Source organism: Patagioenas fasciata, chromosome 4 (genome assembly GCF_037038585.1).
Source record: "Patagioenas fasciata isolate bPatFas1 chromosome 4, bPatFas1.hap1, whole genome shotgun sequence".
Classification (NCBI taxonomy): domain Eukaryota; kingdom Metazoa; phylum Chordata; class Aves; order Columbiformes; family Columbidae; genus Patagioenas; species Patagioenas fasciata.
In genome coordinates this window covers 48242815-48269161 of record NC_092523.1, presented here as the reverse complement: position 1 = coordinate 48269161, position 26347 = coordinate 48242815, and the positions used below count along the sequence as shown (strand labels likewise).

Here is a 26347-nt window from a genome sequence, read left to right as displayed (position 1 = left end):
GCAAAGACAGCAACTGAACCTGAGTCTTTGTGATCTGTAGTTTTAGTAGTGAGTAAATTTAGTAATTTGGTGCAGTGACTATGGCTCTGCACCGTGTCAGTTCAGCTCTCTTCTTCTGCACAAGCAAGAAATGTGGTTAGATGTGCAGGGCTGTCCGAAAGAGAAGGTGTCATTTTTGTGAGGGCTCTCCACAATAAAAAAAAGAATAAAGGCTGTGAAACTGTTTTCCCCATGGGTCACCCTTCATTTCAAATCCTTTGCTGTCTCTTCATGGCTCTGAAGTAATAGCTGACAGCATGCTGTAATGGTAGCTGTTACAACATGACAAAGTGAGAGGAAGCCACTGTTCTCAAGCCCCCAAAGCAGGCTGGTCTATTCAGTGCTGTACGAAGACAGTGACATTTTAAAACCTCTGAACCTTTGGGCATGGTGTATCACTGGCATTTGTAAGGATAACGTCACACTACTCGAGAGATCTAAGTGTCCACAGCCTCCGTCAGCCTGCCTCACCGCCCTGCTATAGAGCGACCCTGTTTTCCCCATCACTGTTTCCCCAATGGTGGACATTTCTGGGCATATTTCTCTGAGCCCTAGGAGCAAAGCTTGACTGAGGATCGTGAAGAGAGCAGTGTTTAGGGTCTGGCCAGATGTACACAGCAAAGGAAACAAAGCACGGCAGGAAGGTGGCAGAGTTGCTCTGACTAATCAGAAGGTCACCGGCTTCCTCACCCTCTAACACAGAAACACCCGTATTTGATATGACGAAGGCTAATCTCGGTTTCTTGCGGGGCTGGATAAAAAACAAAACAAAACAAAACAAAACAAAACAAAACGAAACAAAACAAAAAAAAACCCACGCCCTTTGCCTGGTGCGGGGATCAGCACTACAACGGCTTTTGCTGTTACTCCACGGGGTGAGCTGTGCTCAGTCACCCGAGCGGTTCACAAACCTCGCAGCAAGACCAAGGGCAGGGAGAGATCCCGCGGCAGCGGCTGCAGCCACACGCCAGAGATCCAGAGAACCGCCGACACCGGCGGGCTCACCCCACCGGCGGCACCCGAGGCGGCCTAGGGAGGAGGCGGGCCGCTCTCTGGGCCGTGCCAGGCGGGGCAAGGGGCAGGAGCTGAAAGGCTCAGGCCGGACGTGGGTACCCTTCCTCCCCGGGAGCAGAGGCCGGGGCGGGGAGTCGCGGAGCCGCCCGCCCCCACGGCAGGGCCGGCGCTCCCCGGCGCGGCGGGGGCGGGGCAGGAGCCCCGGGGGCGGTGCGGGGCGGACCGTTGCCTGCGTCCCGCCCCCGGCGGGGCGGTAGCGGCGGTTACGTGCGCGGGGCGGCGCGGCTGGCAGTGCCGGCGCGGAGCCGCGGGGAGCCCCGGTCTGGTCGCGGTGGTGGTGGTGGCGGCGGCGGCACCACCGCTCGCCGCCGCTCAGCGCGGCCGCGCCCATGGCGAGCAGCGGCGGCAGGTAGGGCGGAGCGGGGCGGGGGCCCGCTCCCCCGGCCATGGCGCAGACGGAGCCCCCAAAGGCGGTGCGGCTGTGGCGCGACGCCGCCCTGCGCGCACGGAAGCTGCGGGGCGGCTCCGGCGAGCCCGAGTCCAAGTCGGAGCCGGACGCGGGGTCGTCGGAGGGGCCGCCGTCGCCCCCGGCCGCCGCGCCCCTCCGCTCACCCCTGGCGGCGGCCCTGGGGGAACTGGAGGCGCTGAACCTGAGCGGGCGGGGGCTGGAGGAGCTGCCCGAAGGGGTGGGCGCCGCCCTGAGCGGGCTGCGGGTGCTCAACCTGCGACGTAACCGGCTGAGCCGTCTGCCCGACGCTGCCCTGCACCACCTGAGCCGCCTGGCCGAGCTGGACCTCAGCCACAACCGGCTGCGGGGCCTGGGGGACGGCGGGGCTCTGGCGGGGCTGCGGGGCCTACGCAAGCTCAGCCTCAGCCACAACGAGCTGGGGACCGAGGGCCCGGGACTGCCTCCCTGCCTCGCCGAGCTGTGCCGCCTTGAAGAGCTCGACCTCAGCTTCAACCGCCTGCGCCACCTCCCCGAGGGCCTGGGCCACCTGCGGCACCTCCGTGCCCTCGACGTCGACCACAACCTGCTGCCCTCCTTCCCCACCCCACTGCTGGAGCTGGGCGCCCTGGAGGAGCTTGACTGCTCTGGTAACCGCCACCTCGGAGCCCTGCCCGAGGGCATCTCTGCTCTTCGCCGCCTCAAGATCCTTTGGCTGAGCGGCACGGGACTGGCAGCTCTGCCCGAGGGCCTCTGCCAGCTGAGTGCCCTTGAGAGCCTCATGCTGGATGGCAACCAGCTGCAGGCCCTGCCCGCTGGCTTTGGCAGCCTCCAGCGGCTCAAGATGCTGAACCTCTCCTCCAATCTGTTGGGGGAATTCCCAGCTGCGGTCTTGGCGCTGCCCAGTCTGGAGGAGCTCTACCTGAGCCGCAACCAGCTCACCCTGTTGCCCCCTCGACTCTGCCAGCTCCACCAGCTTCGCACCCTCTGGCTGGACAACAACCGCATCCGCTACCTGCCTGACTCCATTGTGCTTCTCCACAGCCTGGAGGAGCTGGTCCTGCAAGGCAACCAGATTGCCATCCTACCAGAGGGCTTCGGGCAGCTTTCCCGTGTCACCCTGTGGAAGATCAAAGACAACCCCCTCATCCAGCCCCCCTATGAGGTGTGCATGAAAGGCATCCCCTACATTGCAGCCTACCAGCAGGAGCTGGCCCACTCCCAGCCTGCCCTCAAACCCCGCCTCAAGCTGGTCCTTGTGGGGCTGAAGGATGCAGGAAAGACCCTGCTGAGACAGTGCCTCATGGAGGAGGATGGGCAGAGAGATGATGTGGGAAGTCTGGAGGCAGGGAGCACTCAGCCCAGAGAGGGCCCTGGGCAGCTGCAGGACATTGGGAGAGTGCCAGTTGGGTGTTGCCCCTCCCTGGAGCCTTGGGGTGCTTCTTCGGCCAAGGTACCTGTCATGCAGCAGCTGGAACATCTCCCTGTTGAGCAGCAGGACTTCCCTTCTCATGTGCCCTCTCACCGAGTGAAAGGGAAAACACCGTGCCCTATGCTGTCACTACCACTGAATGCCCCACGAGTACCATCAGGACTGGGACTGTCAGGAGGCAGCAAGGGCATTGAGGTAATGGACTGGACAGCAGACGCAGAGAGGGGCCTGACATTCATTGTGTATGAGCTGGCAGGGGACCGCAGCTATGATGTGATCCAGTCTTTCTTCCTCTCTCCTGGAGCCTTGTATGTGCTGGTGGTGAATTTGAGTGCCTACGTTCCTCAGCACTTCTACCCCTCTGTGGGCTATTTCTTACACTGGCTCAGTTCCAAGGTGCCCCATGCTGTGGTGTGCATGGTGGGAACTCATGCTGACCTCTGCGCGGAGCGGGAGTTGGAAGAGAAATGCCTGGACATCCATCAGCAGATTGCTCAGCAGGAGAAGAGGGATGCTGAGGGCCTCCAGAGCTTGGTCCAGCAGGTGGACGAGGCTCTGGGACAGGACTTTGACCTGCGCTGCTCCAACCCACACGCTGCCTTTTATGGGGTCTCGGACAAGAACCTGCGGCGAAAAAAAGCCCAGTTTCAGTACCTTCTCAACCATCGCCCACAGATCCTCTCTCCAGTGCTGCCTTTCAGCTGCCGGGACCGTTGCCAGGTGCGTCGCCTGCGGGACAAGCTACTTTCGGTGGCTGAGCACCGCGATATCTTCCCGAACCTGCACCGGGTGTTGCCCAGGTCCTGGCAAGTGCTGGAGGAGCTGCACTTCCAGCCACAAGCTCAGCAGCTGTGGCTTAGCTGGTGGGACTCTGCTCGGTTGGGCTTGCAGGCAGGCTTGACAGAGGATCGGCTCCAGAGTGCCCTGTCCTACTTGCATGAGAGTGGAAAGCTGCTTTACTTCGAGGAGCACCTCACCTTGAGGGAGTATGTGTTCCACAACCTGCCGCTGCTCATTGACATCCTCAACATCTTCTGCCAGCAGGATGCCACTGTGCTGCTCCAGAAACTGCTCAGCGACACCCACATTGATGAACTGAGGGCCACTCAGCTCCAACATTACGTGGAAGGCTTCTTGCTGCACGGCCTCCTCCCTGCCCATGTCATCCGTCTCCTCCTTAAGCCCCACATCCAGAGCCCGGAGGATCTGCAGCTCATCATGGAGCTGCTGGAGAAGATGGGGCTCTGTTACTGTGTCAACAAACCCAAATGCAAGCCCCTAAATGGGGCAGCTGCTTGGTACAAGTTTCCCTACGTGAAAGATAAGGTGCCCCATGCAGAGGCGTGGATCAACAGCACCAACCTGAGTGGACAGTCCTTCGTGGTGGAGCAGTTGCAGATTGAATATAGCTTTCCATTCATTTTTCCACCTGGCTTGTTTGCACGCTACAGTGTTCAGATTAACAGCCACGTGGTTCAGCGGTCAGATGGCAAATACCAGATCTATGCCTACCGGGGAAAGGTGCCCGTGGTGGTGAGTTACCGGCCTGCCAGGGGATCTCTGCAGCCAGATACTCTGTCTATTGCTAGTCATGCGTCCCTACCAAATATCTGGACAGCTTGGCAAGCTATTACCCCTTTAGTGGAAGAACTGAATGTTCTGCTCCAGGAATGGCCGGGCCTGTACTACACTGTGCACGTCCTCTGTTCAAAGTGCCTTAAAAGAGGGTCACCCAACCCACACACTTTTCCAGGTAAGGCACAGCCCAGCTTGCCTTTCATCTCTTCTGGGGCTTTGTCCCTTCTAGATGGGGGTCTTACGGTGTTAGTTGTAGCTCTGTCTCTTTTTTTCTTTTTTTTTTTTCCTTTTTCCCTGCTCTGCTTTACCTCCTTTCCCTGGTGACTTGAGTCATGAGAGAAAATATTAGGGTAGCTCCAAGGAGACAGGCTTAAAATAACCCTATTCTGAGATGTGGGGGGTGTTACATCCCCCATTGTCTGTGCCTCTCTGCTTTCTGGGTTTTGGCCCAAAGCATTGATGGTGCTATTGTTGAAAAGGTTCTGGCCTGTCCTGCTTGTTTCGAATCTTTTGAATAGAACTGGGGGGTTTTTTCCTCATTCACTTTACCTTGCAGCTATTTGTAAACACAGAGAGAGATGCTTAAAAGACTGCAGGTGTCCCACATCCTCTGCCCCCAAAACCTGGCCTGTACTGCAGCCTCTCTGAATGCAGGAAAGCTCCTGCTGGTAGACAATGGGTGCATTGGTCTCCATAGCCCTGTATAAAAAGCACTTTCTCATATCTGAGCCCTGTCTCTAGCAGGAAGACTTCCTCCCTGAACAGAGGGATACTCCATCTTCTTTGTTTAAGTGTCTCACCTATAAGTGATTCCCAGACTGTGCTTTTTGGAGCTATTTTTGAGAGTAATTATTTTCCTTCTTCTCTTCCCCTTCATCTAATGAAAAAAGTGTCATCTCTCTCCTCTGGAACGTGACTAGTCGTGGTGCTTTTTCAAAGCTGATGCCTCTGAAGTCATGTTTTTATCGGTGGTGTTTTCCAGCAGCATCTGTTTTACTTTGTACATATGCAGGTACTGCCTTCTAGCCTGTGTCCTCCCTGCTTTCCTTGGGTTTGCTATGGGAAAGGTGCTTTGGTGTGTAAATCTGTGTGAAATCAAAACACACCCTGGACTGTAAGCAGCACTCTAGAAATGTGCGGTTTTTTACACACACACACCATGCACCTATGTTTGGGAGTATGTTGGATCATTCTTTATTTACACGTAGCCTGAAATTGTGGAGGAGCTGGAGTACGATTAGATTAAAGCAAGCAGTGTAGCTAAATTGGTTTGTAGGAAAATGTGAATAATAAGGTATGTTTTGGGATTTGATTTTTTTTTTTTTTTTTCCCCTCCCCTCTGGACCTGGAGAATGAGATACTGTTTGCTCCTCAGTCTGCATCCTGGCTCCACCGATTGTGTCTCCCTCTAACTGTGCTAGCTTATGTAAGAGCCATTAGCCTGGGGGGGTGAACCCATGCTGTGTGTGTTGCTGAGTGGTATCTGCATGCTGGGTCTTGCTCCTGACATGGTGCTTTGTGCAATGTGATCTGCTTTCCAAAAGAAAAATAAACCAAACACTAAAACTAAAAATAAAACACAGAACCCCTAAAACAAACGGACAAAACCAACCAAACAAAACCCAAACATACAAAACAAATGAAACACACCAACCAAAACTCCACCAAAATTAGCCAAGACAACAAACCGTGTGTGCAGGTGTGATGGTGGCTATTGAAGGTTTATCTTGTGAATAATTCAGGTCTGCAGGCACATATCTCTCCTTTTTTTTTTTTTTGAAAGCATAAAGCATAAGGGTGGCCTTGAAATTGAAAGGCTTCCCTTTGGATTTGGCTGTGCCATATGTGTTTCCTTAGAGCTGGGAAGGGATTGCTCTCACCTGGAAAGGGGAGGCACAGGTCAACCACACATGTTGAGCGTGGGAGGAGTGGGGGCTTGTGTGCCAGACCTCCAAACCCTGCCTGGGTGGTGCTGCCTGTGGAAAGGGGGCTGCAGCATTCGGGGAGAAGCCAGGCCTTGCTGCTAGGCGCACAAGACTTAGCATCCCAAGTGGCCCTGCCTTGGGGTTGGGGGTGACTGTCTTAAGAGGAATACCATGTGAGTCTAGCTGGGGGAAAGAATGTTGAGAAGACAAGTGTGTTTCAACAGCAGGTCTGATCTGTGGAAGTGCTGAAGAGTGAGTAAAGGCTGCAATTTATTGAGAAACCTGCTTGTCTTCTTGGACTATGCTTTAATGTAACCCAGCCATGACCTGGATTGTATGAAAAATGTGAACCACGATTTGGCTTGTGGGGGCCTGTATGCCTGCATTTAATCTAAAATATTCTTAGTATTCTTTGCTGTGTATCTGCTCTTTGAATAAAAGCCTGTTTAGGAGCCCCCAAATGGCAATTGTGAAACTGAAGACTTTTTTTTTTTTTTTTTTTTTTTGTTCCCCCTGATTTTGTTAATCAGGAGATGTGTTTAGAGTCATGCTGCCAGGCTTGCTCTCATGCAGGTGAAGAGTGGTTGGCATCATTTTTGACAGCATGTAGGAAAGAGATGAGTCTAATGTTACGAAAATGTGTAGTGAGGGAGATGTCTGTGTATCTTTCCAAGGTTTTTCAGAGGAAATCCCTGGCAATTACAATGCTCCTAATTCTTAAATAGGGCTGTGGTCTTTTTAGAACTGTACTGAAGAACTGCTTTGCAGCCTGTTGACCTTAATAAGGGAAATAGTTTTCTGAAGACACTGCCAAATTTGTGCTCAAAAATGGAAGTGCAGTCTGGCTGTGTGTCTGGTTGTGCAATCTGTGTCATCACTCATGAAACCCATGGTGCATTCTTTGATCATCCAAAATTTTCATTGGAATCCCCTTCAAAAAGGGGACTTGGTTGTTCACAAATTGAGGATTAATCCTTGCTTTTCTTCTCCTTCCCTTCCTTCTCAGTTGTGTGTGCACACACTCTGTAACTTCCATTGATAATACACACAGAAATTCTCTAAGAACAAGCTAGTGTTTATAGAAATGGTTAAATAAGAATTGAGATTCTGGATTCAGTCTTCTGAGGGCTTATTGCAAACAAACAGTGAATAAAAGTGTTATAAAATGCCTTGATGGGGACATTTTGAGAAAGTTTTCATATTTGAAACAGTTTTGTAGCTGAGTGAAATAGTAAATGAATTGGCATCTGAGCTGGAATCTCAGTGCGCTTTGAAGCTGCAGTCATCTGCTTGGCTGATAAGCAGTGTGTTGAGTTCTGGGGGTTTTTTTCTTTTATATTTGCACTGTATATGAATAAAAATATCTCTGTCAGGCCAAGGAGAGCATAGCCCTGCTTGGAGTGACCAAGCATGTTCACCACTCCAAGACAATGAGACCTCAGTTGGGTTGTTGCAGGCATTAGGAAATGGTGTGATTTTTATTTATTTATTAGCGTGTTGTTCTTTTAACCCCTGGACTGAAGGGCTTTTAGGTTCTTCATGTCCCATCAACTATTTAAGTGACTTGACATTGCAGGGGTGGAGGGGTGGTTTGCCATCTGTTTGATAGCAGACATATGTGCTTTGTTTGGGCAGATACGACTGGATTTTCCAAGCTTGCCTTGATGTGCACAGCTAACTGCTCTGCTGCTGTCTCCTCTTGCCCTGTGCAAGGCTGGGTCTAGGCCACCCTGGGCTCTTCCAGGTTGCTGTCTGGATGAGGTATCCTGATATCCAGTGTGTGATCCTTTAGGTGTTTGGGGGGAGGGGGGAGGGACTGTGCTTGACCAGTGGTTTTCCTTTATTCCTGCCTCTGAAGTTAGTATGAATGCAGACATAAGAAGGCCAAGGACTTTTTCTGTTGCAGAAGAAGGGCAAAATGCTGTTGTGAGCAAGACAAGATGATCTGTGTTTTCACAGATTAAAAATGTTACAACAGACAAAACCACGGGCAAAGGTACTGTGCATGAACCTAGCAGCCCCTCTCCAAAAGGGGTTGAGGAGCTTTGAGAGAGCTGGAGGACTGGCAAGAGCTCTCCTGTGGAGAGGGAATGCGTATCTCCTGTCTTAACTGCTGACCGCTTCCCAGGGTATCGGAACAGGGAGGAGATCATGAACCTCCACTGCGCCCATCTCCCACACCAAATGTGAGCAGAAGCAAGGATTGTATACCAGTCACCTTCAGGGGTACAGATGAAGGTATTGTAGCATAGTTCCCCTATGAGACTCTCTGTCATGGCTAGTACAGAGCTAATTCTAGGCCAACTTATTCAGGTAATTCAAAATGAACCAGGCTCACCATCCCTGCATTGGAGTCAAAAGCAAGCATGAACTCTCTTGATGGCTGCAGTGGAGTCAGGAGATAGAGAGATCCTATGATGTGTCATGCTGTCAAGTCCTGTGCAAGGTGAGGAGGGAGAAGGTGGGACTGGTTTTGTCAGAAAGGCTCAAAAGTTGCTTCAAAATCTGGGCTGCCTCTCAATGAGAGGCTGATGTCAGGTGTCTAATTGTTCTTCATAATTAAATGGTAAGCAGCTGAGGTATTTTTTACAGACAATTGCAGTAGAGCAACACCTATTTGTAATAGAGCCCGATGCTAGCATTTCACAGCCTGTTATTTTCCCCATTTGAGGGTGGAGTCTTTTTTTTGTGACTTGCAAAGTAGATGCTGCAGCTGTTTCGTGGCTGTTGTCATCCTCCCCTGAAAGTAGTGGCTTCAGCAGAGTAGTGTGGCATAATCAGAGACGCTGAGGGGAGACTTCAGCATAGCGTGGGCACAGAATACAGATATGGAACTTGCTAAAATTACTTGAAATTAGGATGGCAATGTGCATGATTAACAGTTTGAAGGAACCCTCGTCCTTACGCACAAAGTTCCTACGCGTTTCTGCTAAAGGAAGGAGTCTCTGGTATGTCAGCTCTGGTACAAGAAAACCCTTCTGGTTTGTACCTTAACAGCTCGTCTTGCCCTGCAGTTGCAGATGAGTGCGATGCACCTCACTCTAACGTTCTGTCTTTAGCAATATGTTTTATTGAGGTAAAATAATAATTTGACAGAGTTTAGTAAATTTGATGGAATTTAACAAAGTTAACAGTGCCTTGACAAGGTTCAACATGTTCAATGGCAAGATTCATCATCATGGAGGAAATACACAGAGGAAAATTGAGCTAGCCTCATTAGAATGTTTCACACAGAGACCAGAGATGCAAATGGTAAGGTAAACCTTCCCATTGAGTCACAAGGTTCAGAATGGACTCCCTTGCCTTATAAACTCCTTATGGAGCCTAGGTACAGCTAGGTCCCTTCTTAGTCCCAGACTTGGTCAACCGTTTATACATAAGTGTAGAGAATAAATACACAGAGTAAGGGAGAGCCTCCTGTTGATTCACAAGGTTCCAAATGGACCCTCTTGCTTTCTAAACTTCTTCTCAGAGAGGAGTATAGGTGTGGCTGGATCCAGACTTAGTCAATGGTTTATGTCTAAGGGTAGAGATACAAGAAATAAGGCTAATACTGAATAGCAGTGGATTGGTAATGTTTCGTTAGTTTCAATTTGGCATGCAATTTAAGTTATCAAGGCAAGCTTGAAGTTACTATACTACAAGGTTATATGTGATATCAGTCACTTAACAACGATCTGCTGTTGGTAAAAGGTCTCTGTGCCTCAAGGAGTAACCCTGAGAGGTGTCCCAGCTCAAGGGGAGGTGACCACCGTTCAACCACACTGCTGAGCAGGGAGAGCTCAGAGAAGGCTCACCCAGGCTGTTGTATTTATGGAATAAAGTGGTTGGCTCGTAGTCAAATCACATGTGATGGGAAAGGTATGCATGAGACTCCTCGTGCCCACAACTTTCTTTGTTCGTTGACAAATGAGTCTTGGAAAAGCTGCCCGCTGTTCATCCATCTCTCACATGACGGGTGTTCCAAGCTCACGGGCATCGATGCTCATTGTGCCACTCTGCTCCTCTTGTAGGGAGCTGGGGGAGTTCATGGCCCAGCAACGGCTCAGGCCTTTGCTGCTCCAGAGCCTGCACCAAACCATCACCAGCCTGGTCAAGGGGTTGAGTGCACCCGTTACACCTGCCCCATTCCTTGTGGGAGTCATCTCTGGGCTTTGGGCCTCTGGACTTTAGGCTGCTGTCAGTGAACCAGGGAAACACTAAATTTGGTTGACTGGACCTTTTTGGTTTGGTTGGTGAAGCAAAGCAGAGTTTTTGGCCTGTAGTGCATTACTTTTTTTTTTTTTTGGTTTGTGTGTTTTATTTTTACAGTTGCTGAAATTTGTCTTTGCAGGAAATGACTTATAAAAGGGATGCTCAGTACCAGATGATTGTTTGTTTCATTGCATGAGAACTATTTAAAAACTACTGACTACAGTGGTGAGATAAAATTTTGATGTAGGTTTTCCTGTCTCCAGAGTTCAGTTGTTTATATCAGGACTGATTTGTGCCCTCCTTCTGCATACTGTGAACAGAGGTGTCACAAAACATGCTTTACTGCTTGCTATGTGCATGCACCACTTCTTTATAGAAACACTTCAGTGTGAAAAGTTCTCCCATGTAAGTTTGGTTGAGATGTATCATGTACATGATCCACATTCAGATGTAAGTTCCTACTCCTTTTGCATTTTGAGATGGTAGGAAATCACCAACAGCACTGAATCTTTGTTACCTTTTGATGATGATGTGAACATGTTATGTGACATTGGGATAGAGCTGTGAAGAAACAAGTATAAATTTAGAAGTAAAATATGAGTACATCTGGTAGGTAATTCTCCTGTATGCTGTGGAGTCTTGTTGCATTGACAGTATTAAGCAGGTAACTGTGGTAGCCTAGCATTCTCTCCAATTAGTGATTTGCTAATAATAGTGCAGACTAGGTGTTTGGCTCTTGAAAGTAATTTGCCAAGGGAGAAGGGAGAAAATGTATTTAATGAAAAATTCTGTGTCGTGTTTGAATTCTTGGAAGTCAGAGTGAAAAAAAAAAAAAAAATTATTGCCTTTTTTTTTTTTTCTCCCCTCCCTGTTGTGAGTAGAGGAGGAATAACCTTGCTGATGAGTAAACAAAACTGTGGTCTGGGGATGAATACAAGGTGATCAGTTATGTCTTTTTATCTCCCTCTCCTTGCTTGTGGCACTTGTGCTTGCTGTATAGATGCAGACAACTGTGAGAATAAGCTGGCTGGTGCCAAATGAGGTCACCTCTTCTCAGGTGAGCTTGTGGGATGCCAGTGTAAGGATGTGCTATTTAAGGGAGCGCCTTGTAGGGATGAGGAGTGGGGAGGGAGTGCTTAAAGTACCCTGTCAGTTATAACAAATCAAACTCCTCCTGCTGCTGCAAACAATATGTGTTGGTGCTTTTCACTAGCTAAGAATGTGTCTGGGTCTGAGAAAGTAATGCAGCTGGGTTGTAGGAGTCTCAGCCTGCCTCCTTGGTCTGCTGTACAGTGATCTCCTTGCCTACAGCAGGAGAGCTGATGGGGTTCTGGTGACCACAGTAAGGAGCTCTTGTACAGAGAGCAAGGAGGCCCTGGTGGTTTTAGAAGCTATGGAGTGGGTGCAGTCTGTAGATTACCTGTGTGGATGTGGCCTTTGTTCCGGCTGAGCAGCTGTCCTCTAGTGGTTTCTTTCTTGGGAACCAGATGTAAGAACTGAGGTTGTGAGGTTCAAGACCTGTGAAACAACTGGCTGGTTGGCGTTGGGAGAAATTTAGTTTGGGGATTCAGCTGGACCATCTTTGAGAGCTTATGGTTCTGCCCCAGCAGGCTGCTGGAGGCTGAACCATATTGTACTTGTGGTATTTTCCTGGCTAACGCTTGGTTTTGAATGTGCTGATTGAGTTGCCAACATGGTCAGTGGCAGTATGGTTTAGGAGTGATTCAGACTCCATGGTTAGGAGTGACTTGCCTGTGGCCAGTTGATGGAGACTTTTTGCAGACTAAGCTGTGACTGCTGAAGTACTTGCCTGCTTGACTTGGCTGTAGTTTAAAGCAAAACCTTAATTTCAGATTTGTTTGTTTGTTGTGGGGTGATTGTTGTTGTTTTGGTTTTTGTTTGGGTTTTTTTGTGTTTTTGTCTATATTTCCCAGTGGTCGTTTTCAAGAGCTCTGCACTTCTCCCAAAGGTGTGCCAAGTACACCTGCTTACTAGTGTTAGTTGTGCCTAGGTGGGACTCCCCGGGGGAAGAGTGTGAAACTGGCCTAGGACGTATGGACTTTACAAGGTAACATTAATTTTGAACTAACAATTCAGCATGGCAAGCTCTGCATGAACCAGACAACAGCTTTGAGATGAGCTAGGCACTTCTGTAGGGAAGCCCATTAAACCTACCGCTTCGTGAGAATCAGGCTAAACTGAACTGCGGAGGCAAGTAACCTTCAGAGCAAAACAAAGCTGCATCTTAAATCCTGTTCACATCTGCCCACTTTTGCCACACAGTGACTCAGAGATGATGCTTTAATACTCCAGGAAGGAGATGTATTGTTGATGTAGGTTACACTGAATTGTGCTGATGAGATGATGGGAGGCTTCTGCTGGGCTTTTGTAGTGTGTTTTCGCAAACTTGGCTAAGTGCATCTCTCCAAAGTCTTTTATGAAAGCAATACCAGGATATCTTCCTCTTTACCCGCTTGTAGGGTGATGCTTGCCAAGTGTCCAGTGTAGATAAGCATTGTTATTTGTGTTACATGCAAGGGAACCCAGACCTCCCAGACCATTCTGGGAGAGGTCCCTCCTCCTTCATCTGGTACCCGTCGCTTTCTGTAGAGTTTTCAGGCTCTCCTAGTTATGGCATAACAGGAAGGAAACCAACAGAGGCACAACAATGGTAGGACAGGGATTTCTGGAACTCATGCTGTGATTTATGATAAAAAATTAATATTGTAGGTTTTTGTCCTAATAATGCAGATTATGGCATACTTTGCTTGAGACTTGAATGATCTGTGTGTAGTAACTCTACAATTTGTATGTGTTGAATTCCTCTCAGAGCATGTTCTTCACGTTTTTTGCAGGTGTTTTCCAGCAATACAGAGTGAACCGTGGTCTATGATAAGGGACACATCCTGCCCTGTAGCAGGGTAGGGTTCTTGATGAACTTTCTAAAAAATGAATTGGTCATGGCTTCCACAACACCAAAATCTGTGAGATTTGGCTCAAGATGGAGGTACTTGACCTAATTTGCTTCCCAGGTATCTAGCTGCAGTTTCTGCCACATGAAACCACACAGTAGAAAACTATTGAACATGAACACAGTGATTGCATCTTGCTTGATTTTGAGAGACGTGCAACACATTTGGTGCCTTTGTATCAATGTAGAGGACTACTAGAGACTGATTTGTCACAAACCTACCTCAAAACAAGTGTCCTTGCGTCTAGTTAGGCCCCTTGCTACACGATCAACAAGCAGAGGGTGAGCTTCCTGCAGCAGAACAAACATGTGTCTTTGTAACGTGGCTTCTGAAACGTTGTGGTGGACACAACAGAACTGTAAAATTGTCCTGCAGCACAGATAGAGTGCTGCATGGTACAGCAGCACCCTGCTGCACCTCTAGCTGTTGTGGACCTCTGTTGCTGACCATTTAATACCTTTCTCCGCTCACTGTGGCCTCTTTCTCAGATGCAGTGGTCAGGTATAGATAGCAAGCAGTTATTCTCTGAGCAGATAATGTTAAAAAGCAAGGACTTAGCAATGTGCAGATCTGAAATGCAAAGGTACAGGACGTACAGTGTGGAGGATGGAGAGGCAGGGACCTCTGTCTAAGACTAACTGCCTGACATCGGCCTTTTACTGTAAGTATTCCTGTTGCCTGTGTCTGAACAGCTGCATTTTCATCGCACTCATTAAAATTCTCGGATAAATCGAGATCAATCAAGAATGAAGGACCCCAAAATGGGGTAACGACTGGGGATAGTGATCCATTCTGAAAAGCAGTCATCTCGTATTGACCATCCTGATACTTGCATTTGTATCTTTCCACCATCCCTCTGTATTTATAGTGTGTATAACTCACTAGTCTGTACACACTTTTTCCTCTACTACATAATGGGGAAAAATAGCATAATTGTCTGTCAGATTGCTAACCTTTGCACTTTTCAGGATTACATCCTCAACAGATAGTGAGATGCAGCTGTATTTATTGCAGTACGTGATAGGGAATGTTTCAAGCTATTTATGTCCAATTCATTTGTTTTTACCTCAAAAAGGTCTCGGCAGCTGGGTCCTCATCCGTATGGGAGCAAAGGGGACTTGGGGCAGCTACATAAATTAGATGTCCCTTTCACTTTGTAATTCTTCATCCTCTATGTGTGAAGTGAGAGGTGGCTCACAGGAACTATGACCTTCCTTAGCTAGAGAGGTTTAGTCATGATGAGACCCATAGGAGCTGGAGCAGAAGAGGTGTTAAGGAGTCAGCTGGGCTGCTCAGCACATAGGGAGGTCTGTATGGTGGAAGGCGTCTTGCAAATTGCACACTCATCTGGGAGTTACCCAAGGGCACAGGGAATTGTAAATCCAGACAAACTGGTGTCAGACTGAGCAACAGCTGGGTGGTGCCAAACTTTCACTCAATGACAGGAAGCTGTTCCTGGGAGCAAACTGCTTTTGAACAGCACTGTAGGTTGAGGGTACAACTCCTGTCTTGGCCTGCATTGCCTTAACATGGTCTCAGGCAGCCAGCCTCTGTCCCACCCTTACCACTTTTGAGTGCCTCCATGTTGCGCCATCACATTGCTGGGCAGCTGGATCAGGAGCAAGCAATGAGAACTGGGATGATCAGTGCTGGTCCAGAGTAGTCCCTAAGTAATCATAGAATCATTTCAGTTGGAAGACACCTCAGGATCAAGTCCAACCATAACCTAACCTAACTCTAGCACTAAACTGTGTCCCTAAGAACCTGATCTAAAAGCCTTTTAAACCCCTTCAGGGATGGTGACTCCACCACTTCCCTGGGCAGCCTGTTCCAATGCCTGACAACCCTTTCCGTGAAGAATTTTTTCCTGATATCCAATATAAACCTCTCCTGGTGCAACTTGAGGCCACTTCCTCTCATCCTATGGCTTGCTACTTGGGAGAAGAGACCAACACCGCCTTTCAGGTAGTTGTAGACAGCGATAAGGTCTCCCCACAGCCTCCTTTTTCTCAAGGCTAAACAGCCCAAGCTCCCTCAACGACTCCTCATAAGACTTGTGCTCCAGGCCCCTCATCTCTTGGATGGGTTGGCTTTCCTGGGGAAACCTCATCTGGGCTGTATCTTCAGGAAGCCAGCATGCTGTGTCCGGAGAGGAGCAAGCAAGCAGACGTCTCACCACTCTGCTGGGGCATCGCAGGTGGGGAGAGAGGCACAGACTTACCCTGTTGATAAGTCTGCTGCTGCAAGGAGAGGAAGAGACACACAAAGGGTTCTCTCTGTGTTTTCTCTTCTGGTCTGCGTGGTGCTTCTTGCATGCTTGCTGTGTCAACTATATTTTATAGCAGAACTGCTGGATGGGGTTGAATGTGCTTGGTGGCAGGTTTCCAAACCAGGGAGTCAGCAGCAAGCACCAGGCCTACTTACACGCATTGCGTAACCAGATGAGTTTTCAGATCCCTGTGCATTTCTCTAAATCTTCCTTTTGAACAGGCTCTTTCTCTCAGAGAGATTTTGATGCTCTTATTTCAGATAACGATTCACACACTGGATATAGAAAATTCTCATGTCCAAATGATTCTGGTTTATCAAAGTCGCTAAATTTAGGTAATCTATCAAAAAAGAGCTTCACCTTCCTGTGATCTGACATAACATTTCTTGGTTGCTGTTATTTTTACTCTGGAACAGCTTAAATCTGTTTCTGTTGGGCACTAAGTGATGGCTACAGTGTGAAAGAAGACATTTGTTTCCGTGAAGTAAGGCAGCCGTGCTGCAGCTCCAGGCTCTCAGGGCAGTCTGCTCACACGGAGCTTGTGCCAGTGCCATGTCAGGACCTCCTGGCAGTCCTCCCTGGCTCGCTCCAGCCCTGCCTTCTTTGGAGAGGCTCTCTGGGCCTCCCCACCTTCTCTGGGGCTCAATGCTCTGTTTAAAAATAAACCCTTTGCTCTGATAGCTGTTAACTTTTTCAGCATCTTGGGGGTGTAGTGCGTGGCAGTGGTGATATATTTTTAACACAAGCTCCATCCTCCCAGCTTCTAGGAGGACAGCATAAGGAAAATGTGCTTCATTGTCACCGAAGTAGAGACACAGCTGCATATGCAATGGAAGTTTGTGCGGAACCAGTCGTACCTCTGGTTTCACAGATCTCTGTAATGCATGGACTTCCTTTCACTGTACCCTGTTACAGACCAGGACTGAGCCATCCCAGGCATGAAACACACTGCTGGAATCAGGCACCACTGAAACACCTTGAGCTCTTGGTGTCAGGAATATATAATTCAAGCTTTCAAACTTTATTACTGGTTTTGCTTTTGGTTTTTTGTTTGTTTTGTTTGTTGGTTTGGGTTTTTCTAAGCTAGCTTCTTTGTTAAAGCTGGCTCTGTGGAGCTTTGAGCTCATATTTTAATATATCAGATTGCTCTGCTTCACTTGCCTGGTGACCTGGTTCCAGACATCCTGTGTCTGCTTCCACATTGAGATGAGAGTGAAACCACACAACTTTGGGATGTTGAGATGCCATTGCTTGCTGGCTGCAATATCCCAGAGATATGCTGAGCAAGAATTTCTTTTTTTTTTTTTTTTCTCTTTCTTTAAAGCTTGTGGTGGACAGTTGTGCAGGGACATTCAGTGGGCAAAAACAGAGGTGATGCAAGCCTCGTTCTGAAACTGTTGTAATCTCCAGGTACTTTTGCCCAGCTCTGTGACGGTGCCAGAGGGCTATGTAGGGAATGAAGCTCCTGTGTGCTTTGTCCTTGCTAACAAGTCCAGTCAGATCTGTGTACCTGAACCTGTACTGCCAGGAGTGTTCAGCAGGGAGTCTTGCTCATGCTGGTGACCCAGAAGCCTGTGAGCTAATATTGCTGACATTTTCATGTCAGCTTTGATCTGTGAGAAGTTCGTGATTGGGCTTGCTTGTGCCCAGAAAGACCTCTTCAGACTCCGAAGTGATCGTTACTGGATTTTGGCAAGATTTTAACTGATGCTTGCGTGGGCAAATAATTCAGTTTAGCAAGTGGCTGCTGTGGTCAGCTTGGAGCCCTCCTAGCGTAAGATGCTGAAATACACAATCAAGAGTTGAGTCTTGTGTATGTCTTTTCCCAAGTAATGTATTTGTGTCTCAAAGGCTCAGCCAAAGTAAAGATTTTCTTGGATGAAAGAAAAGTCTGGGAACCTTCCTTTGGGATCAAAAAAACAAAACAAAAAAAACCCAACCACTACAAAAAAAAAAAAAAAAAAAAACAACCAACCAACCAACCAAAAAAACCCACAACACCTTTCTCTGTCTTCTTTTGTAACAGAAAGCTACCATGAAGCTTTTGAAGCTTCCTGTTATTTTTAGCTTGTTCCTTGTCCTCCTTTGAAATAAATCACATCTTTCCTCTATGACAAAAGAGAGCCTAGGACATTATGTAGATACACACACATGCACATTTTTTGAGAGCCTGCAATGAAGCTAAACACAATGTTAAGAAAATGTTGCCAAACAAGGCAACACCATGCTCAAGTTAGTGATTCACACAGGGATCTGATGTAAAAAAAAAAAAAGGTTGAAAAGGGTGTGATGAGAGGAGATGCTTGATGGGCTGGTTTGGGGAGCGCAGTAGGCTCAATCTGAATCTGTGACTTGGATTTCTAGCACACTTTGCAAGTGCTAAAAATGTGCTGTTTGCTCACTGCGTGGCCCTTGTAGGGAGGCTGGGCTCCTTCGGTGCAGTTCTTGCCCAGCCTCTAGTTCATTGCCGATATGGCATGACAAGTTGTCATGTTTTATGGCAGACGTGTGGCCAGGCTCCAGGTCAGAGATATGTCATTCTTACGTGCCTTCCCTGAAGTATTTAATGTCAGTATTCCCCTGAAAAAGCACCTCTGGTTGAAAGCCGTGTGGCAAAAGAGCCTCTGCTCTGCAGCTACTGTATCATGCAAGTCTTACATGTGATTCTTCTTCTCTGGGATATACTAAGCGTGCCCAGTGCAGTCTGAGCCTTGCAAGTGGCTGTTGGGACTGGGAGCTGCCAACAAAGTTGTGGCTCTGCTAGAGACAGCATTTTTGCAACTTGCTGTGTGCTGCTTTATCCCCAGTTGCATAATGCAGTGTGATGCAGATAATCCAGTCATGACTACAAAAGGGTTTAAAACTCCTTTTTAATTGGAGTCATATTTAATAAAGCTTTGCCTTGCTTGGAGGACTGTTCTCTTGGCTTGTGTGTTTAAGAAAAATGCAGGAGACTGAGGGGGGGTGTGAGGGAACCAGATCATGGAGAAGGGACACAAGTGCCTCTGTGTGGCTCCTTGGCTGCTGGTGGTGAAGTCCAGAGCTGTGGGACATATTTCCACTAGCACCAAGGATGAAGAACCCTTATATGTGCAAGTAGGAGCAAGCAGTAGGTCTGTGCTTTCTCTGAATTTTTCCCTCACAGAGCAAACCTTTGGTGCTGGTCAAGGGAAGGAAAGGCTCTTTCTACTCTAGTCTGGCTTATGTTTCCCGTTTAAACTCTTTACGTCCAAAATATTGGTGGCCATCCAGGGCCTCCTGCATCTCCAAACAAACTGTGATCCTGGACAAAGCGCAGAAGAGGAGAGGATGCTCTTTGCTTCTCTTGTAATGGCCTTTTGTGAAAGTTTGTGTGATTGACCTTATTTCTTTGGTTGTCGCTCTGCCACTGTATTGTGCAAAGTGCACTATCTAAAATAACACAGAATCTCTGAGTATCTCTGAAAAGTACTGTCTTTTCCTCCTGTATGCCAGCATTTTGCCCACTTTTCTGGCAGAAGCCATGTTTTGAGCTGCCACGTCTGTTGCACCTCCCCTCAGAGCAAGCCTGGTGGGGCCTGAACTCTAGTGCTGAACAGTGTCCTGCTGGCTCCTGCTTTTCAAGTTCCAGTAATCCTCGCTCTTGGGGTCTGTTGACTATATGCTTAAGATCTCCCCAAGTCTCTCCTCTGATCAGTACAGGTAAATGCCTGGGAAGTTTTAAGGTTATTTCTTCCCAAGACAGATCCCTCTGAGGGGTTCGATGCTGGGCAAGTCCAGAGGAGAACCAGCCAGCTTGCAGCTCCGATGGGACATTGAAACACCTGAAGGAGAGGGGGCCAGGGCTGTGTTACAATGACACTGGGGCATAAATAGTTCAGAATCATCCACGTAGTAGAAAGCTGCTTGGAGAAAACCTGGAATACAGGTTTGCAGCGCAAATAGTTAGAGGGCCAAGAAGGAGCTCAGCCCTGTTCTGAAGTCCCATGGTGGAACAGGCAGCATTTGGGAAGGGGCAGGGGGGTAGAGAAAGTAGTGAAGGAGTGAAATGTTCTCTGGCAATGCTGCTGCCTCCCTGGGAGGCTGATGAGTTCTTTACAGCCCCCAAGGGTCTTTCCTGTTTTGGTAGCAAACATGATTGCCATAGAAATGATTTTTAAACAGCAAAGGCAGATGCTGCAGTTTATTTTTGGGTACTGAGAACCCCAGAGCAGATGGCATTTAGCAGGCAATGAACACTGCAGGAGTTAAGTAGCAACACTATTGCTTCTGAACTTGCATGACTTATCATTTTGGAAGGCATTCCAGTGGCAGAATAAAAAGTAATAAGATTTGGTTTCAGCAGACGTATTAAAACAGTCTATGATGTTAAGTCCATAAATAAGCACTTTCTCCTGGGGAAAAGGTGTTTGTAAGGAAAAGCTAGTTATCACCTTGATTTACAGCTGTTGGTTGTTCCCTGTTTGGATATTAGAGAATGAGAGGGTTCAGAGAAGAATGGTCAAATATTTGGAAGTACTGAGGAATCACCACAATTTAAAAAAAAAAAAAAAAATAATAAAAGGTTAGTTCTCATCCCCTCTGGAAAAGGGGACAAGTAGAAAAAGATTTTGTACAGCTCCTAATCTTAAAAGGACAGAGCTTTTTTCCTGACTACTGAGTAATGCAAAGCTAGAAGCCCGCTCAGACTTAAAAGATGTCAATTTTGGTAATAAGAAAAATACTTTAAACCAAAGTAATGGAGAAGATTTGAAACAAAAATCAATTCTCCACCTCTGTTGGCATAGTGAAGCTCAGGCTCTGAGCTCTGCAGGGTGCTGCTTGGGTACGGTGATGTGCACCAGCAATGCTTTTATAGAAGACACCAGCCATACCTGTGAGGCCGAGACTTGGTTGCATGCATCAGTGCTCTGCTCCTCTAATTTCAGCCATATGGCTTCACCCAAATCTACATCACACTCTGTGTCACAAGGAAGAAACACTTGACCTAAAGATGCACTTGTGAAACTTCAGTGTAAAGGGAAGAAATACATGCAGAGAAGCAGGTTAGATCTGATACCACCATAATTAAGGAAACTCCTGTGACCTTACAGGTTCTTACTCAGCTGAAGCCATACCTGTGGTCAGCGTGTATAGTGTGGTGTTACTTATTAACTAGCAGGAAATGCATAGCTTTGTAGGAGAAGCATCAAGGAGGTGTTTTGCTCCAATTAAGCAGGAGTCTAGAATGAGTTCTGTGATGCGCATGCATAGATCAAATTCCACAGTGAAGTGGCTTCAGTAGAAAGTCAGGTTAGTAGATTCAAACAGGGATATGTTCAAGCTGGTTCAATCAACAAGTAAAACATTTACTTGATTTAATGTATGAGCCTGAGTGGGACTTAGAGTGTTTAGACTTTGCTCTTTAGGCCAGTTGATGATGAAGGAAAAAAAAAAATTGTTCCTCTGCTTAAGTAGGCTCTGTGGTTGCCCTGCTGAACAGGAAGGGTTTAAATGTAACCAAAATAGCTTCACAGAGGAGTATTGCACATGCATCTCACCTTAAATGATCTGAAAGATAATACTTACCGTGCAGGTTTGAAAATACAGTTCCCCCAGTTCAGTTTGCTGAATACACTGAAGCCTTGGAGTGGCCCTAAGGCAACAGTAATTCATGGAACCAAGTTGCTTTTACTCAGGAAGGAGTTCATTTAATCTCAGGGAAGACTGTTGGGCAGTGCATGCACACACATGTCTTGCATGTGTGTTTTCGTTTGTTGTTTTTCTTGGCTGGTGAAAGGCAGGTAAATGGGGGCGGGGAGGAAGGTTGTGGCAGAATTTAAAAGGCGACTACAAGGGAAACTGCAGGTCTTTTACTCCCCAGCTGGACTTTGCTGAATGCTTGTAACAGAAGAGGGGCTGCATAGCCAGGATCCTTACCTTCAGCTGGGGCATGCTTGGACATCTTGTGAAGAAGGAACAAGGCAACTGAGAAAAAAACTTGTCCCAGATGTTCTCCCAGCCTTTGCCTGTCTTCACAGGGATCTGTCTCTTTACTAATGCTCCAGTTGTTGCTGTTTGGACTGGCTGCAGCTGGTGGTGTCCAGTGTTCAGGTGGATGCTCTGCCTGCAGTAGTGCCTTGCTGTTCTGGGTGAGAGCAGACAGGTTGGGGCTGGCTGCAGCTGTATCTCCAGCTGGTGCCTTGCCTTGGCAGAATGAAGAAGTGCTCGTGGCAGATACGGCTGAAGAGGTGGAATTAAAAATAACCAAAAGGTAGATCCTGGGCTTGGTTACTCAGTGACATGCCTGTTTCTATTCTGGGATGAGGATAATTTGCACTGAGCTCATTACACCATGACTCTTCCTTAAAATGACTTGACAGTCAATTTCGTTCCAGCTAATAAGGTCCTAAAATGTTAATGAAGCAAATCAATTTTTCATGGCTTTGTATTGCAGTTGTTTGAAAGTGCTGTGTTGCAGCCTGACAATTCAAGGAGCTTTTTAGATATTAAAAGGGCAGTAAAATATTCAGCAGTTTGGAGGATGCTTTGTTTTCTGTTTCAGCTTTTCCCTAATGCTCCCTCTCCCTTTCCTGAGCCTTTATACTGTATTGTTTACTTGCCCCGTGCGGTCACTTCCTTTCTCCAGTGTCTGCTCTGGTCACTCATGGGCAGAGGTGCCTTGCTTCCACCTTCTGCCACAGAGAGAAAAAGGATGGAGTGCTCAACAGAATAGACAGAGATGAAACTGGATGAGGGAGACTCCTCCTGCTGAAGTACTATTTGAAATAGATTGAATTTGATGGGACAAAGTAGAGAAATGGCATCATGTTGATCCTTCCTCATTCTTTTGGAGGGGAGTGGTAGTGTCAAAAGTTACAGCCTTTGCTCCTTATGGCAAGTCCCTGAGATGACAGCATTACCTGGCATAAATGCTTTCTGTGCTCAGTATTTCACGAGTTGTGGAAAGAGGAGAAAAATGTTGCATGCATCGTATAGCCATACTGATGGTGAAACAGCTACCTGCACTGGCTTGGGAATTAGGTAGATGTCAACCACCCTTTATTTCTCTGAGCTGCTTTTTTCTTACTGTCAGAAGGAGGCAGAAGGGCACAAACCTTCATGACTGCTGCTGGAGTTATTTTGATGGAGTTATTTTGATTATTTGTTACTGCTCTCTCCATTCTGGTTTTTATAACTATGGAGACAGGAAGTACTGGGTTGTGCGGTCTGAGGAGTGTGTGTGGGTTTTTGTTTTGCTTTTAATTGAATTCTAGTTCTAACTGTAATTAATTTCTGCATTCCTGAGAAAAAGATAATTGACTAATGTTTTGGAACAAACATCAAGTTTTCCAGTTTTTATACGTGGAAACCTTGTACTGCCACATCAATAAGGGATGATCTCATGTTAGGGAAATTAGTGGATGAAAGATAAACTGGCATTTTGAATAATTACTCTCCTTTAGCTGCTGAGTTGAGCATCCAAAATGCTTTCCACACAAGTTCTTCACCCAGAGGTGTGCTTGGTCCAGTGCCAAAGGCTTCCTAAGAACTTCTGCAAGCACTGAGGTGTGTCAATGTCCTCTTCTGCTGGGACAGCAAGGGGTTAAGAGCTAGGTGACCCTGTCATGACTTGTGAAAGGAGGAGGGTATTTAACCCCTTAAGCCTTCCAGTCTCTATCTGGTGTTTGTGTGTCCTCTCCCCTTCCCTGCCTGGCTAAAATTAGAGGTAGCATTGCCAGTTATAGCATCTGTCTCCTGGGCAGATCTTGCAGAGCACCTTACCCTTTGGCATGGCCCTGGCTTCCCACCAGGGTGGGTAGTCTGGTGTCTTCTTGGGTAGGAGGTGAAGTGCAGGGTAACCTCAGTGATGGTGTGGGAAGCTGCTTGAGCTTGAGTGGAGCAGAGGACAGCATCTGCAGTGGGTCTGGGGTTCTCGGCATGGCGAACTGTGGATGTACGTCCTAAAGCTTGACCTAGACCTATCAGCTCCAAGCTGAAGAGCATTCCTGCGTGTTTCCAGAGATCTGGCACAGAGGTTGTTTCATGTTTCTGTCATCTGGCATGAATTAAGAGCCTTGGGAAAACATTTTCCTGTGCAGCCAGCTGGAGGAAATATTCAAGGTGAGCGGTATACACATCCACAACCAGAGCTGTGAGGCCTAGAGATGAGGTGCCAGCTCGAGAGGCAGCTGGTGCTCTGAGTGCAAGAGCTGAAAGTTGTCTGGTGCTTGTGTCAGCCAGCAGCCCCAAGGCTGAGCCTGCCCCTCTAGCAGCGGTGATGCTCTGGAGTGGAGCTGGGCACCCACAGGAGACTGCTCTGTGTTTGAGGAAGGTGTCTCTGCTGACATTTTTGGTGTTGAACCTTTCAAAGGAAAAATGGCAAGTTGTCATCAGTTCCTTTTGCATATTTTGGAAAGCTCTAACCCTCTTCTTTGCTCTCAACATCCTTTTCTCTGTGCTCTCAGCTTCTGGTCTTTGGAGACTCATCTTTGCAGGCTGGTCCTATGCCTTGTGACTGGCCACCTTTCCCACTCTGCATTTCCAGAGCAAGCTTTTCTTTTTGTTTTCAAGCTTTAATTTTTTTAACTATATTTAATCAGAGGCTGATTTGTTCCTGAGCATGTGCTGTACTTGATGGGTGGTTCTGCTCACCAGCCTGCTGTTGTGTTCAGTGCTTACCAACAGAGTTTTCTTCTCTGTAGCTTTTTTCCACAGTTGTCTCTCCCACTGGGACACTTTCACAGGCTGAGATTTTTGTTGTTGTATTTGTTTGCTATTTTAAGCTCCTTTAACCAGGGCTGCAATGTGAGGATCCTGAAACTTTCTGTTCATAGTGTGGGTTTCACCCTGCTCTGCTCCCTTTTGTGATGCCTCTTGCTTTCAGCTGCTTTTTTTTGTTGCGTTTGCAGCCAGGAGACTAGATTCTATTGAGAAGAAAATGAAGTCCTAATTTGGAGGTCTCTCTCTCTACCCATTCCCCTGCTCCAAGTAGGCCAGATAGATAAGGTCACTCAGGACTCCAGAAATAAACCAAGGAAAGTGCAGAGATCTAACTTTCTGGGGAACATTTTTGTGTGTGACATACAGGCAGTGCTATGAAGAGCATATTAAAAATTCATACCAATACAGAGCAGTATTCTCAGTGCGCAGTGCTTGAGAATAAGCTGATGCATCATGCACAGCAACATTTGCAGGAAGCCACTCATTTGTTTCATCCAAGCAGAGTGGTGAAGATGAGATTTAAATGATGTGGGGTAGAAGCAGGCTTGGTGTGAGACACCATCTCCTTTCCCTCTCCTTCTGCCAAGACTCCGGGCAGATTTCTCATCTCCTGTAGAGCTGGCTGCAAAGTCCTGGTGTATGAAGGCATTGCCTGTGCTTACAGCAGAGGGGGAAATGTATGCACATGGCTATTCAATTCCTCCTGCCTCTGGGACTGGTTTGATCTGATTGTGTAAGTGCTCCAGCTGGTGAACTTCAAAACAACCAGCAGCCAGGCAAAGAAGTTGTAGCTTCTCCAGCCCCAGTCTCTTTGCAGTTGTATGGACAAAAGGGGGTAGGACTGCGTATGAAGCAGAAGGGTGTCCTGGAACATAAAGCTCTCTTGTGAGCCCTACCTTCTGACTGCTGTTGGAAACCAAGCACAGGACACATGGTTTTGGTACACAGACAGTGTTGGTGTATTAGTCTCTACTTTTCTGGAGGCATGACTGCTGAGTGCTGTGCAGACAGATGTCACAAGCACAGCTTAGTCAAAGGAGGCTTGACAGAAGAGCAGTTGAGGCTGAGATGTAAAGTCTATCTTGTGCCAACCCCACCTGTATTGGTTGGTGTGTGAAGGCCTTCAGCAAGGTGGAAGAATGAGAAGGGATTTCAGGTAGGGGAGCAAATGAGCAGTGGGGCTGCAAAAAACAGTGGGTATGTGGTTGGAGCAGCTCTGGAGCATGCGATGGAGGGAGTAGGACAGTGCTGAAGCAGGGCAGGCTGTAGGAACAGCTTGGTTTTGGCTGTCTTACGCCCCTGCCATGAAGCATGGGCAATGTCTTCAAGGTCCCAAGCAGGCTGAAGAGAGAAGAGCAGCACCATAGAGGCAGGGTCGGGGTCCTGCTCATCCATTGCTTTCTGGTTGTCACTGTGGAGCCCAGATCCTGACAGCAGGAATGACAGCATGAAAATGAGAGATGCCATCAGGCTCATACTGACCAATTGTGTTCTCCTGGGAGCTCTGAGAGAAAGGAGGTGGCATGGCAGTCTGGAGCAGAGTCTCACACCCCTGTGCCCTTGCTGCAAATTTTTGACACATGAACAGGGAACTTTGTGCCACTTAGCACAGCTGTGGCAGTGGGAACTCTGTGAAGGTAAATGATCTGGGGGGATTTTCCTCCTTGCATGCAAAAGTCTTCTCACTGTTAAACAGCCAAGTAGGTTTACAGCTGGACTTGTCTGGTTGCCAGCATGAAGTAACTGAACACTCCTGCAAGTACTTGCTTTTCTTGCTGTCAGCCTCCCTCCTAACTC

The 26347-nt window shown here is 47.7% G+C and overlaps 2 protein-coding genes across 5 annotated transcripts in view; both read left to right on the top strand.

Moving 5' to 3' along the window:
* Positions 1 to 26347, top strand: part of ERI1 (exoribonuclease 1) — a 146367-nt gene that overhangs the window by 97222 nt on the left and 22798 nt on the right. The window lies entirely within an intron of this gene.
* MFHAS1 (multifunctional ROCO family signaling regulator 1) overlaps positions 1328 to 26347 on the top strand; it is a 35517-nt gene continuing 10497 nt past the window's right edge. For 2 of the 3 annotated variants that reach the window (XR_011738828.1, XM_071807800.1), the window contains exon 1: positions 1329 to 4683. Coding sequence is in view for 2 of the 3 variants with exons in the window: in XM_071807800.1 (XP_071663901.1) it covers positions 1500 to 4683 (3184 nt within the window). In the remaining variant the exon portion in view is untranslated. Of the gene's footprint in view, positions 4684 to 5398; positions 6486 to 26347 lie in introns of those variants that run through there. The other variant, XM_071807801.1, reaches the window with a different exon arrangement.